At 40.4% G+C, this 13729-nt stretch overlaps 1 protein-coding gene across 1 annotated transcript in view; it reads left to right on the forward strand.

Annotated features, from left to right (window-relative positions):
* Positions 1-13245, forward strand: part of DRC11 (dynein regulatory complex subunit 11) — a 109206-nt gene extending 95961 nt beyond the window's left edge. The window contains exons 16-19 of the mRNA XM_085307471.1: positions 1765-1851; positions 6002-6179; positions 9385-9623; positions 12771-13245. Coding sequence (XP_085163597.1) covers positions 1765-1851; positions 6002-6179; positions 9385-9623; positions 12771-12908 — 642 coding nt within the window. The 3' untranslated portion in view covers positions 12909-13245. The remainder of the gene's footprint in view (positions 1-1764; positions 1852-6001; positions 6180-9384; positions 9624-12770) is intronic.
* The last annotated feature ends 484 nt before the right edge of the window (positions 13246-13729 follow it).

Consider the following 13729-nt stretch of genomic DNA (forward strand, 5'->3'; position numbering starts at 1 on the left):
CTTCACCTGTCTTTAAGTCTACTTAATAGCCAGGAGCTGACTGAATTCACCTGCAAGTGCAACTCTGTAGGAGCAGCTTGCCTTTTCTGCAGGTGTCTGAGCCCTTGGATAACAGGATGCTCARCAGAAAAACCCTGACTCTCAGGCTGCTGCCCTCTTTGGTTCTGTGAAAAGCAGAGCTGSCCTCTCAAATGTACCTTGTAGACTGTGTTCAAATTTTGGAATACACAAAACATACCTACCGAAACAGAAACTAGATACCAAGCATCTGGCCTTAAAATGGCACATATTATTGCTGTACAATTTTCTCTCTTTCATTTCATTCCAGTTTGCTTACTCAATACACTGCTGAACTGAGATATTGTTCCTTAAACTATACATGCAAGTAAACATAGCTACCTTTGTCTATACATTCATTTTTGTAGAGTTTTCATATTATCTTTCATTATATTTTGGGAGATTTTTACAATCCTTGTAATTAATGGTAAACTTCGAGTTCCTGCCTTCCAAAGGAGGAAACTCCATTTCCCTCAGAAAAACAGTTCTGGACTTGGAGGTACCACTTGACATAATGGAGAACWGACAGGTTACCACAAATAAAGTATCATGTGCCAAAGACGGCAGCGTTTCCACTTCACCCCATCAGCAGCACAGAAGAGCAAACAAGTTGAACAGCCCCTACCTACTGTTCTTTTCAGTCTTCAATCCATTTTTACTGCAGACGCACACACTCTTGGTGCTGTTGGAGTGCTTCCATTGAACTAAACTGCAAGCCTTGCAAGAGATGGTCATTGCTTTTAATTCTTCTTGCACTGGCTGTCAATCAGACCTGAAGCTTATCATGTATACAACCTATCAATATTGCGAGCTTCCTTCCTGAAAGCAGCAGTTTCAACTGGAGGGAGGAGAGGGAAAGGGAGGGGAAAATAAAATAAAATAAAATAAAAAGGCAGGGCAGAAGAATGCACTGTCATTGCCCATCGACTCCCCAAACCATCACTTCTGTTGCTGAGCAAAGTAGCACAGCTATGAGAGCAACTGGAAAGTGATTAAAATTTGGCAGCAGAATGCCTAAACCACTGGCGTTTCTATAGCAATAGGGAGAGTGCAAGWTGTGAAAAAGCCTGTAGCATTGCTGCCATCCTGCTGTGAACTAGCGGTATAGTGCCTCCAACTTTGGAGCGGGAAARCCCATCTGTATAGACCTCCCTCTTTTAAGTTGAACAAGCTCTATTTTAATTCTTGAGCTAACTCAAAATTAATAGCAAATTATACACTGTTCTATAAACCAGAACRTTGGGCATAAGCCTGTTTTGCTCAAAGATTTGTACTGTAATTGCTCATGCAGTAGCCCTGTCTTGCCTGYCTCCTTGCCTGTTTTGACCTCAGAAAACTGGAGTGGGCTTCTTGTGGGCATCCAGTCTAAAATTGCCAGTGGTCTGTTGTGTGTCATTGAACTCTAAGGCCAGACTTCCTTTTGCTGCCTTGCAACTGAATCTGGCTTGGGAATTGAGATAAACATAGGAATCAAAATGATCCAATTTGGGTTGGGTTTCTGATGTTAGATTCCTAAATAGAAGTGGTTTGATATGCCAAGCAGAGCTAGTGCTATCCATGAATGCTGAACCTTTCTGGAAAAAAACTAAACCAGGCTAATTTTAACTGCTGAAATAAGGATTCAAAAGCATAATTATAGGCACCCAGGTATGAAATTGTAGCCATTTTAATCAACCTTCCTGCATTCTCTCTCYTGTTTTCTCTTAGGTGGCTAAACAACTGCAGCCTTCAGTCGTGTGGATTGGAGACGCAGAAAAAACATTTTATAAAAAAGTGCCGAAGGCTGAAAAAGAGGTGAGTTGCTCCTTTTTTATTCAGGTGCAGATAATTTCTCATGCTGCATTAGAACCCGTACAAAAGAACGGGTGTATTTCTTAATTTAGCACAYAGCAGTATGACCAGACAGGCCAAAGCTTACTTGATAATAGCTTGTCTCACTAACTTTTTTTTCGAGTCTTGTGACCTCTTGGGGCTCTTAAGTCACATTTCTCTTACACACTTATCCTTGCTTTATTTAAAAATAGTCCAGTCACTGCTCATCAATGCACTGAAAAGTAGGAGAGAATAATGGAGAATTTCAAAATRTGAGGCAAGAAACTGAAAGTTAAGATGAGCTTAAATTGTTCAGCTCTATTAATTTGAGAAATTGGATGGAGCCAAAGTGAACAATAAAGTAACAAGGATAAATTTCCACCGTGAAAACAAAGAGTATATATTAAATAGTTATGTTTACAGATTATTTTCTTTAGGCTCCCAGGAGTCCTCTTTACATTTCTTCTGCTCCTTTGTGGTTTTTGTAGCTTCTCCACTAGAAAGAAAATTAAAACACTGCCCAATAGGCACAGCACAAATGCAATTCATACACTGCAGAGAGYAGTACACTTGAAACTCGTATTAGGTTCATGCTGCTTGCAGAACATCTTTTCTGTGGAGCTCCATGTGAAAAATTAAACCTTTGCTTTTAAGATAAGTGTAGTGTGTTTAAGACTGTGGAATGGACATAGACATGTTTTTTTGTTTGTTTGTTTGGTTTTTTGTTTTGTTTTGTTTTTTTCTGAATACTGATGAAATATCACCTTGGATTAGGCTGTCATTTCTTTGARGGTTGTATGAGATGGGTGTGCAGTAATTGATGCCCTCTAGTGGTCCAGACTCTGCAGGCAAGCAGTTTACCTGGGCTCAAACCTTGACTGCAGCTACCACCAGGGAGGAAAAAAAGAAAAAAGAAAAAGAAAAAAGAGGAGAAAAAAATAGCCTGGAATAGTCGCGGTCTTTGTCTATTTGCCTTGAGACCAACTGGCAAGGTGTAATTTAGCCTCATCCCCATCTCAAAGTCCAGAAGAAACCTCTACCCCTGCTATTGCATCCCTAGATTAGCAGGTATTTAATGGAAGGGCTCCCTTGTTCCTGGTGAGAGCACACAGCTTCAACTTCAGAATCACTCATGTCCCACTTAGCTTACAAACATAGCTGATGTTCAGAGCCAGACAACATGAAATGAGAAGGACAGTAGTTATAAATGGCAGTCTGGAGAACCTTCGYTGGGATCTCTCCAAGAAGGTAAGTAAGTTCAGCCCTCAGGAGAAGCCCGAGCAAATGGAAGTCTCCGCACTCATCCCAGGGTGACATTTCTGGCACCATGGCTGAGGATCTGATAAAACGTCTTGAAAGGCCCACTAGAAAAATGGTCTCTCTTCAGTTCTTCCTAAAGGATACCAAGCAGTCAAATATTAAATTTGTTATGGTAATCCAGTTGCCAGGGATGCTGTTTAGGCAGTTCAGCCACTCTCATTTTTAAATAAATATAGGTCACCTTCACAATTCACCCCATTTTTTTCTCCAGCTCAGATCCACATGACAGCTGAAATCCTAGCTTGCCTCTTCAACAGCCCCTCTTGCTACTGACATTTCTTTCAAAGTGGAGGTGATATTATTAGCTTTCAGGACATATCCCTGAAATGTGTGCACTATGGACACACATTTTCAAAAGCATAACAGGAGCTGCCGACACACAAATGCCAGTCTGGCTTAGCAGGCTTAACAAGGGAGCAGAGCATTTAGCTTGTCTCTGGTACTGATACAGTTGTTTAAAATTTAGAAATAAGATTCCTACAGGCTGAGCAATGAGCACTTCTTGTAACCAGCTGTAGGGTCAGTAGAAATCCATGGATATCATTTGTCACCATAAAATGGATGTTCCAAGTACAGGGGATAAATTAGGACTTATTTTCTTGAGTAAGGGTTGAAATAGGAATCAGACAGTTGTTTTGAAAAAAAATATCTGCATTTCCTGATAGAGAGAATTTTCCTGGCTGAAAACACATTCTGCAGGTCTGGAAAACAACCTGTCTCACCAGGAGTAACTCTTATCCTCTGTTTTTTTTTTTTTTTTTTTTTTTTTTTTTTTGAAAGCGACAGAGAGAGGGAGAGATGGGACTCTTCTCCTGAGAAGCCTAACACAATCTGATAATTTTCTACTTTCTAGCAAAGCGTGATCTGCAAGACATCTTAGAAAACCGTTGTGCTTCCTTCCAATATATAAAGAGGCGGAAGTTCAATGCCTCTGAGCAGCAAGATGTATATAAATTGTGAAGAGTAGTTCAGCCTGCCTAAAAGGCATTAAAATAAACATTTCTGTCATTGCTGTGACCAAAACTCCCTGATAGAGCAAATGTAGCAGGGCTGGTTACTGTTTCCAAAGGTATATTTGTACTGGAGAAGTCAAGTTCATTACCAAAAAACTATTTAAGAAGGCAGAGGCAAAGCTTGAATAAGAACCTGGGAGCTTGCAATTTGAGGTCATGCTTTCAGAGAGCAAAGGAGCCCATGCTATTTAGGGGTGGATGGAGCAATCATCTTTCTTTCTRGAGAAGCCAAGATTTCTCCTCTGCCCCAGGGTGAGCCCACTGGCTGTGTGTAYAGAGCACACTGCACAGGGATCCTGCTCTCCTGGGAGCGACGGGTGTACGAGAACAAGGAGGGGAAGGATGGAAAAAACAGCAGCTGGCAGCGGCCCATGGCCACAGGAACAGTTCATCCAAGAGAAAGCATGAGCAGGATTATTTTGTCCTGGCAAGCAACATGCCCATGCTCTGAAGAGGGAGCTCAGCCCTGGTGCCAAGACATGCTGAACTCTGTACTATCTTAATTAGGCAATTGGCAGTATTTAAGATGCTCACTATGTCCTTGAAAATAGAAAGAATGAGAATGAGGATGAGAAGCCAGAATACTGTAATTAAGACAAATTTAACTAGAAAATAAGTGGGCAACTTTCTATGCCAAGACTTTTGGATTTTTTTTTTTATTTCCCAGGTAACCCTTCTTGGTAGCTTTCACTGCAAAGAGCAGAGGTTTTTTTTTGATTCTTTCTGTCAATTGTCTGCTACTGCAGGCAACAGGAAAAAATTGGATCATAGAAATTGGACATGCAATGTAGATTCACAGGTGTGTATTATTACCTTGCAATTGAGAAGGTTTGCAGAACACAGTTTCTTCTTTTTTGGCGTTAAGAAAGGCCCGCTTTGAATTTCAAGCTAAAGTTTCTCAGGCAGCTGCCTTCTATACAGTAAAAAAATCACAAGGTGACCTAGAGTAAGGTGTTCAAGTGAGCATGGGTGACTTGGATGTTTAGTCTCAATCATTTCTGAAAAGAGGCTTTCAAGTCTTTAGACTCTTCTGAATACTGTACCCTGTCCTAACCCTGTTATTCAGTTATAGCTTTATTAACAGTAGCTTAACACCACAGCAATCTGATTAACCCTCTCTAACCACTGTTCACTTGAGCATTATCAAGCATGACTATCCAATAACAGGTTTTGCATGACATTCATCTGATCTGTAAATGGTATCTATAATAAAATGAAATGGTAAATTATTGGAAGGAACTGAATCCTGAGTTCTAAGAGCTTGTATCCTTAGATTAGCGCCTCAGCAAGCTGAAATCTCTTCAGAAATCAGGGAGCATATTTTCATATTTGAAACAGTTAAGAGTTAGTAGATCATAATCTCCAAAAGCTGTGAGAATTACAGACAAGGTTACATACCCCGTCTGATAAAATTCATCAGGTACGCAGCTCCAAGCAGTATTTCTCCTTGAGCTTGAAACCAGGAATTCCTTCTTTAAATGAGTCTTGACTTCCTTCCTGCTGTTCAATATTGGGACCAGCAGATGCAATAGTGAAAGGCACTAGCACACAAACCCACAAATGCATAGCAGAAATCAAGAGTTAGCCTAACTTGCAGAAGACAACAGCCTTCTACTTAGGTTGAGCATCTAGCCTGTTTACACTGAATGCAGATAAACTGAAAAAAGAGCACAAAATTCTCTTGTATATGGCATCTGCTAGGAGATACTCATGTCTAGAGTTACTTCACCTCATTAACTCTAAGCTGTCAGCATTAATAGTAACTCTTTCCTCCTTATATTTACATGTATGCTCTGAAGATGGATCCAAAACGACTGAAAAAAATTCTCCCCAAATTCCTCAATATTTTGAAAGCAGAGGACAGAGTGTTGCTAGTGGGAACCACTGGACGTCCCTTTGATGCTGACCTCAGACCTTTCTGCAAAGTTTACCAAAAAATCATTCTGATTCCTAGGCCTGACTATGCATCAAGATTTGGCAAGTATTTCAAGTCACCCTGATCGTTATAAGTGCTTAAGATCCAAGCTCATTATATTGTTATCCTCAGAACTGATGTTCAGCTCCATTTATACCCCAGGTACATCTGAATTCCTGAAAGTTTAGTTAATACTGATACAGGATCCCCCAAAGATCAAGTAAAGTGGGAGTGGAGAGAAGGTGGTAATATTGTTCTGCAGCAACTAACATTTCTTCACGAGTTTGTGCTTAGTGTACATTGAATTAGGCCCAAACTATTATTTTTTCACTGTATGAATGTGCACTGAAATAGGATCTTATTTTCTATTTTGAACTTTAAAAAAAAAAATAATGGGAACCGCAATTGCCATTATACATAGCCAGTTGCCAAGTCCTAGACAATACATTTCAGGGCTTTACCATTAACTGAACCATGTCTGGAAGACAGAGTTTTGTCACCGTCAAATTCCATGTTTGTACTTACAGATCGTAAAGGAAATAATAGAGGCATCCAAGATTTTGCTTGTCTAGTCTATCAAATGTTTACAACGATGGACAGGCCCTCGCAAAGTCTGACAAATTTACTGAGTGTCAGATATTGTCTAACAAGCAAAGCTTGCAAGGATAACCATATCTTTTATTAGACCAACTCACATGGCTGGAAAAAAAGACGAACTTTCAGACTTGCAAGTTTGTCTTGAGATTTGAATCAGCTTGAAGTCTGCAATAGCTGTACACTGACTAAGAAAAAAATGCTCCAAGTTAAGCTTAATAACCTGAATCAGTTACTTCAAGAAAAACAGTAGTTTGGCCAAGTCCTTCTGAAGTGCCTCGTAGAAGGGCTTTTATTCCCAAAAGTATATATGTTTTTCCTGACTATATCATTTGATTAACGCTTACCTGTGTGCTAGGGAGTCTGTATGCAATGACTTTCATAAGCAAAAAGGCAGTTTAGGTCCAGTCTAAAGATATGTAGAAAAAAAAAAAGATTGTAGACTGTTCTCAATGGCACCAAACACCTCCGGTTAGGACTGTAAATAGTGCTTCTTCCAGCACAGCTATCTGTTTATCACCCCATCAAAGAAAACAGACCCCCTTTGTGCCACTAATCTGTGGTGGATGATGTCTCAGGAGAAACCAATTTAAAATCTACATTCAGTGCTGGGAACTCACCTTGCAATTATACCTTAAGTAAAGTAGACAATATTGCTCCGTGTATTCACCTTATTGCAAAATCATGCAACTGTATTGTGAAGTCCAGTTGTGTACTGCCTTTCAAGGAGGCAGCCAAGGTATTGAGATGATGCATGTTCAGGCAAGCTCAAGATGGGTTTTGACTGCCTAGCACATTGTAAATCTCTCCTACATTCAAAAATTTCCCTAGTGTAGATGGGAAATGGTCTCTGAGCGAGCTAACATGTGTTTCACGTTACGTTACTGCTCTGATAAATTACTAACAGATAAGAGACGTGAGTAGGACCCAGAGAAAGGAGGTGATAGCAATTGAATTTAGCTATGTTTGTTCCTGGAGGCTGAACCATCACATTCTGGGACTCTTACCACTAATCTGGAATAAAAAAAGAAAGAGCCAAAGAGACTTCAATTAATAAACCTCAGAATGCCCAAAAATGTTAACTCTTGGTATTTTAAAGCAGATTAAACTTGTAGCTTTGGTTCTTTGACACTGTCCCATTCAAGACAGCAAGTGCCTGGCTTGTCCTTTAGCTCAGACTTCCCTGAAATGTGATAGAAATATCAATCCAATTCAGGACACTCATCTGCTCATGACAATTTTCAGGACCTGACACTCAATTTGAGAACATAAGAAACCTCTTTGGACAGGAAAGCTGTGAAATAACAAACATTTACAGCCACAACATTCAAACTTCGTCTGTTTACTATAACCCTCTGTTTTACTACAAACCAATGTTCCATTCCAAGCAATGTGAGAACAGCAAAAATGAAATGAAAATCATTGGTTTGAGAGATTCACTGTCTTATACTAGTTTCCTGCTATTAATCAGCCAGCAGGGCAGTATTTCCTCTTATGCCTAACCCTACTGCATCAGAAGCTGCAGCACACAACATCTGGCTGTGCAGAAGAAATTTTCACTGTTGTGCGCATCCGTTTCTCTATTACGAATCAGCAATTCAGCCAACAGTTATTGAGCACAGTTACAAATCAAGCAGAAGATCTCAGTTTGCTTGAGTGAAAAATGTAGTACAGAGTTGTCAATAGTTGTGAGTAGTCCATAGTATCTGTGTTGCTACCAAAGGAAAACTAAAGCAGGCTTTCTCTATTATGTGCTCCTACATGTAGCAACATTAACTTGCCCTCCCAGCATTTCCATACTACATATAAGTGTTCAAACACAAGATATTCAAACCACCAACTCAGGCATCTTTTTAATCTCTTTATGCAATAGCTCTTCCTCCTGTGTCCAAGTGTTTTGTTTTTCACATCGGACTTTTAACAGAAAGCACCGTGATAGGGCAGGAAAGTTTTACAAAGCTTCTCTGAGCCAAGGCTGCTCCTTATAGATGGAAAAATGTTATTCCTATTTGTTTATTTTGGGAGGAAAATCCCAGGTACTTCCCAAACATTAAAAAAACTTTTATGTCACAGAGGTTTGCACCTAAAAGATACAAACAGGTTCTCCATTTAATTAACAAGCAAAGCACCAATCACAGACATTTATACCTGGCATTTGCAATGTGTCCCTGTATAGGAGGAGGTCTTTGTCTTCTATGCCAGAAATCAAGCCCCCATAACAGCCTTCAGTTCAGGAGTAGCCTGTGGTCAGGGTCACCAAAATAAAAGCAGACAGTTAATGTAGATACTTAGCTCTATACATCCAAATGGAAAAATTTGGGGCAAGTTCTCTCTGTGTGTATACACACAGGTGAATTTAATAATTTCTTTACATTTTTATACACATGCCCACCTCAGATTACCTGCCCTTAATGACTTTCCAAAAGTACTGACTAGWAGCCAGCAATAGATCATTAATAGTTTAAGAACAGATGCTATGCTATGTTTGCTATGCTGCAAGTCTGTAGACAAACGAAACACAGCAAATAAATAAGAGAGGTGTTTGAACCTTGGCTTTGCTCACTGATACCCCCTATTTTCTTTTTTCCATATCAGGATGTAAAAACATTTCTCTTGCTTTTTGTAATGTATGTTTTTGGTGTGTTCTCTCCTTTTCTGGGTCTTGCTAAACAGTCTTATGGAAACATATCATCCTGCAGAATGGAGGAATCCTCACCAAATCACTGAACATAAGCTGTCTAGCAAAATTATCTGATGGTTTCACCCAGGGACACATCCTCCAGGCAGTGCAAACTGTCTTGAGCGAACGACGCATCCTGCAGATGACTAAGAAGCCGCTGAAGGCTGTTGAGTTCATGAATTCTCTGGCCAGACAAGACCCCGTGTACAAGGAGGAGGAAGAAACATTTAAGGTGATGTTGAGCTATGTCAACTGTCTGCCTTTCGTTGTCCTCTGCCTTACTTTTGTCCAGGCACATTTGACCTAGAGATCTGCTAGCCCTGCTGATGTGGTTGGCACGTCGCTGTTTATGATGATGTATTGCTCAAAAGGCACTGACCACCCATCTCTCACATTTTGGGATGTTYGACAGCCTGGGCAGCTTCAAGTGCCAGGCCAATGGCCATTATTTGAGGCAGCAACTCTGCCCGGGCAACCTGCCTGGTGCACCACTTCACTCCCAGCTCATCTAGACCACAGCGGCCTCCAAGCACAAAGATATACATGCCACTGGTACAGTGCATGTTGGTCCTCTTTCTTTTGGAGCTGCCGCATTTGGTGAACCTGGCTATATTTGCTTGGAAAGGCAGAAAACAGACTGTCCAGGTCTTCTAAACAAGCATTTTCTATGATAAAGCTTTGRGGGTTGGAATTTTTAAAAAAAACTCATTTCTGCCTCAAACCCTTCTCCCCCACTGCAGGGCCATAAAATCCTTAGCACAAAACCTAGTGCACTATATACACCTCAAATGCACATGGATTATTCTGCAAACAGCTACTTTTTCCACATGTAGCTCAGTAATGTAATTATTCTTTCTTTCCGTAGACCAGGATTCTTTTACGCAGTAGTTAATTCTGCTTTCACTGTATTGCTTTTGGCTTTGCTAGCAATGGGAAAAGTTTACCAGGTTTAAGTACAGTTCTACAATTTATTTGCTATAGTGACTTCAGCATAGCTTAGGGACAGCTGAACTAGGCTTGAACTGGCTCGTTTGGATACAACCAGCACAGCTTATCAACACTGACACTGCGAAAACCCCACAGAATGCTCAACTCAGGCTCTTCAAGGCTACTGAACGCTAGTGCAGCCGTCACCCCTGAATGAGAGGGCAGCCTCGCTGTGCACTAAGGAGAGCTGAAATCAGCCCGCACCAGGGGCCCCAAGTGGGGTAGGGCTTTTGTACTGAAGCTATAGACCCCGAAAAAGCTTTCTCTTCTACCACCGCCAGCCCTCCAAACTTCTACACAAAAACAGTCAAGTTCTCCTGGCTCAAAGGTTTCCTTTTTGTTCTGCTCTTTGAATACCCTCTGGCTTTGAATCCCCACGGCGTCTTGCACAATAAACAGGATGTAGCTTCTAGCAACTTTGTCCAAGTCTTCTTCCACTGCTAGCCTAATGATAGCACATACATTTCTCCCAGCCCTGCTGAATACTCTCCAATTTCTATTTAGAGCCATTTGGCTCACTCAGCACAGGCAGCATTTGTGATATTTGGCAAATTATTTTTTCCTCACGCTTCCTATCTAAACCAGTATCTTTCCTCAGGGAATGGCTAATGGCTCAGTGTTGCAGCAAAGACAAAACTCCTAACATTCCCAACTCCAAGCAGTAATCCATTTGTACCCTGAAACATGAGAGCAAGCATTTGGTGCGAGGTTAACTTGCAAATATTATTCCACTTCGTATAAACGTGCCCGTTTTGTACGGCACAAAGTATGCAGGCAGCCCTTCGTTCTGAACACCGCTAAAATTATATTGGCCTCAGTATCCCGTGGCAATCATTTGCATGCATTAATTACAGCCCTTAAGAAAGTATTCCCTTTTATCCATTTTAAATTTGTTTCCCTTAAATGTCATGGAAACTACCCTCAGCACCTGTATGATGGGGTGGGGGAAAAGGATTGTCAAAATGGCCTTTTGCATTAATTAACTCCTGTCTCTTCGTCTCATATGGAAGCCCCTCTCCTTGAGCTTCTAATCATTGTCATTGCTGGACCATTTTTGTCGCTTTGCTTTGTCCTTTTTGAAGCAAAGTTGCCAAAACTAAAAGCAGGATTCAAAGTGAAGATTAGCACTATGATGAATCTTTGCTTTCTCCTCACTGGAAACATGAATCTCTCTGCTTGACATTTATATTCTGCCAGGGTTCCAAAATGAATATAAATAATGCAGAATTTGTGATAATGTGATTTCTTCCATTCAATTTACTCAAATTTCAGCCCCAATTATAGGTCCACTTTTTCAAAATTCTAAATTATTGCACCGGAGTGATTGATACAAATCCTTAAGTAGAAACAATGGTAGCCCGAGAGGGGCAAAGGGTGGTCCAGCTAGCACACTAGTTGTGACTGGTACAAAATACTTGAAAGGCACAAGGAAAGCTGTACCAAAGAGCTTTGGAGGACATTTTTCCAGCATGGGGAGTTTTTTGGTTTTTTTTTTTTTGTTTTTTTTTTTAACTCTGGGGCTAGTCACTTCGTCCTGTTGACACCCCTAGTTGAGGTGCAAGTGGATTAGTGATAAACGTAACCTTGTGGTCAGGGGGTGACTACGAGGAAAGAGATATTCTTGCCTGGGGCAGCACATGATGATGAGCAAAGAGGGAAAGGAAAGGCATTTTATCAAACATGTCAACACCTAGTGGCATTTTAATCTCCAGTGCAGGCAGGACATTGTCAATACAAGTTTTTGTACGTACCTGCAGGGAAAAACTAGTTCTTACACATTGCTAAATTTAAAGCACTGCCCTCTCCTTCATTTTACGTTATTTTAACATGGTCTGGAACTGCCGTGCTGACATTACAGCCCAGAAGCTTGGCAAGTTTGCAGAGCGACTATACCAAAATCATTTACAAGTCACAGTGCTGTGAACAGGCATCTGAAAGCAATAAACAGGTTTTTAATGTTTGGGGTTTGTTTTGTTTCTTAAGTTCTCTCACTGAAATAAAAAACGTCTGGATTGATTTGCAGAACCACGAGAAGTATACGCTCTGTCTCTTGCCAGATTTCAGACCAGAGGGAGCTTTGACAAGAGCTATATACCTCGGAAATAGGGCTGATCATGGACATTTTAACATTTCCATAACTATAGCAACACAAATGGTCTAAGCTAAGCGTTCATGTTAATGAGACACTTCAAGCAAGCAATTGCTATACTTTTTGTTGCAATAATGTTCTCAGGAGATCTGTGGATTTCATTTCTGCTCCTCCACAAGCCAGCCAGGGTTTTAAGACTTTCCTAAGGAATGCTCCATTGTACTAGTACAGAGTTCCTTAAATGTTCCCTCATGGTTTTTTTTTAGTATTATTAAAACATAGACCTGCTTTTCAATTCTCCAGGCTTGGTATGCCAAGACACCACTGGGTAAAGCACGAATCAAAGCACTGGCAGAGGCTGAGGAAGCAGAAAAAGGAAAAGGAAAAGGAAAGGCAAAGGGAAAAAAGAAAGAAGGAAGCAAAGAAAAAAAGAAAAAGTAACTTCCTCAAGAATTTTTCATCTGTCAATACCAGTCACAGCTCCACTACGCTGGAAAAGGGAAGAGGTCAGCAGAGCAGACGCTTTAGAGGAATGCACCCCAAATTATAGCTCATCCAGGTACTGCATTTTAAAAAAGGTTACAAAGTAGGATGAGACATCTATATGGCATGTTGTTCTCAGAGAATAAAGAGTTAATGACCACTGATATGCTGAAACATTTTTTAGTCTGAGAGATTTTTTAGGGAGCAGAGGGGTTCATTACTCAGGACTGAAACATCATCTACTTTTAGGCTATACTCATTTATTTCAGCAAGTAACTCTCCTTAAAAATTGATGTAAGGTTAACATGTCTTTCATTACATTAATATCCTATATGCTTTGTAAAACTAACTGCTTTATGTATCTGTAAGTCTAATGCATTACAATCCTCAATAAAACAATTACAGCTATAAAGACCATTTTTTTCAGTTGGGATGGATTATAAGACACTTAATGCAATCTACCACAAGCTGAATATTTACATAGCCACATGAGGACGAAGCACTGTTTTGCCTTGTGACACAGTGTCATGGACAGATTCTTGAATGTGAATGTTAGGAGAAAACATTAAAAAGCATAAGAAAGAGCAGCAATACGATCAGGGGTTATTTATTTTGGCGGATGTCCTGAGAATCTATTTTGCTCACAACAGCATTTGGTACATTTGCTAGTGTTATGCAGTCTGGTCAACTTTGTGTGCAAAGCAGCAATTTTAGGGGGCAAGATATTTATAAGGAAAGGCTGGAACCACTCCAAAACTGAGGCATCCTCCGTGACACTG

The sequence above is a fragment of the Rhea americana genome, unplaced genomic scaffold, assembly GCF_003343005.1.
Source record: "Rhea americana isolate MKP2758 unplaced genomic scaffold, rheAme1 scaffold_259, whole genome shotgun sequence".
Classification (NCBI taxonomy): Eukaryota; Metazoa; Chordata; class Aves; order Rheiformes; family Rheidae; genus Rhea; species Rhea americana.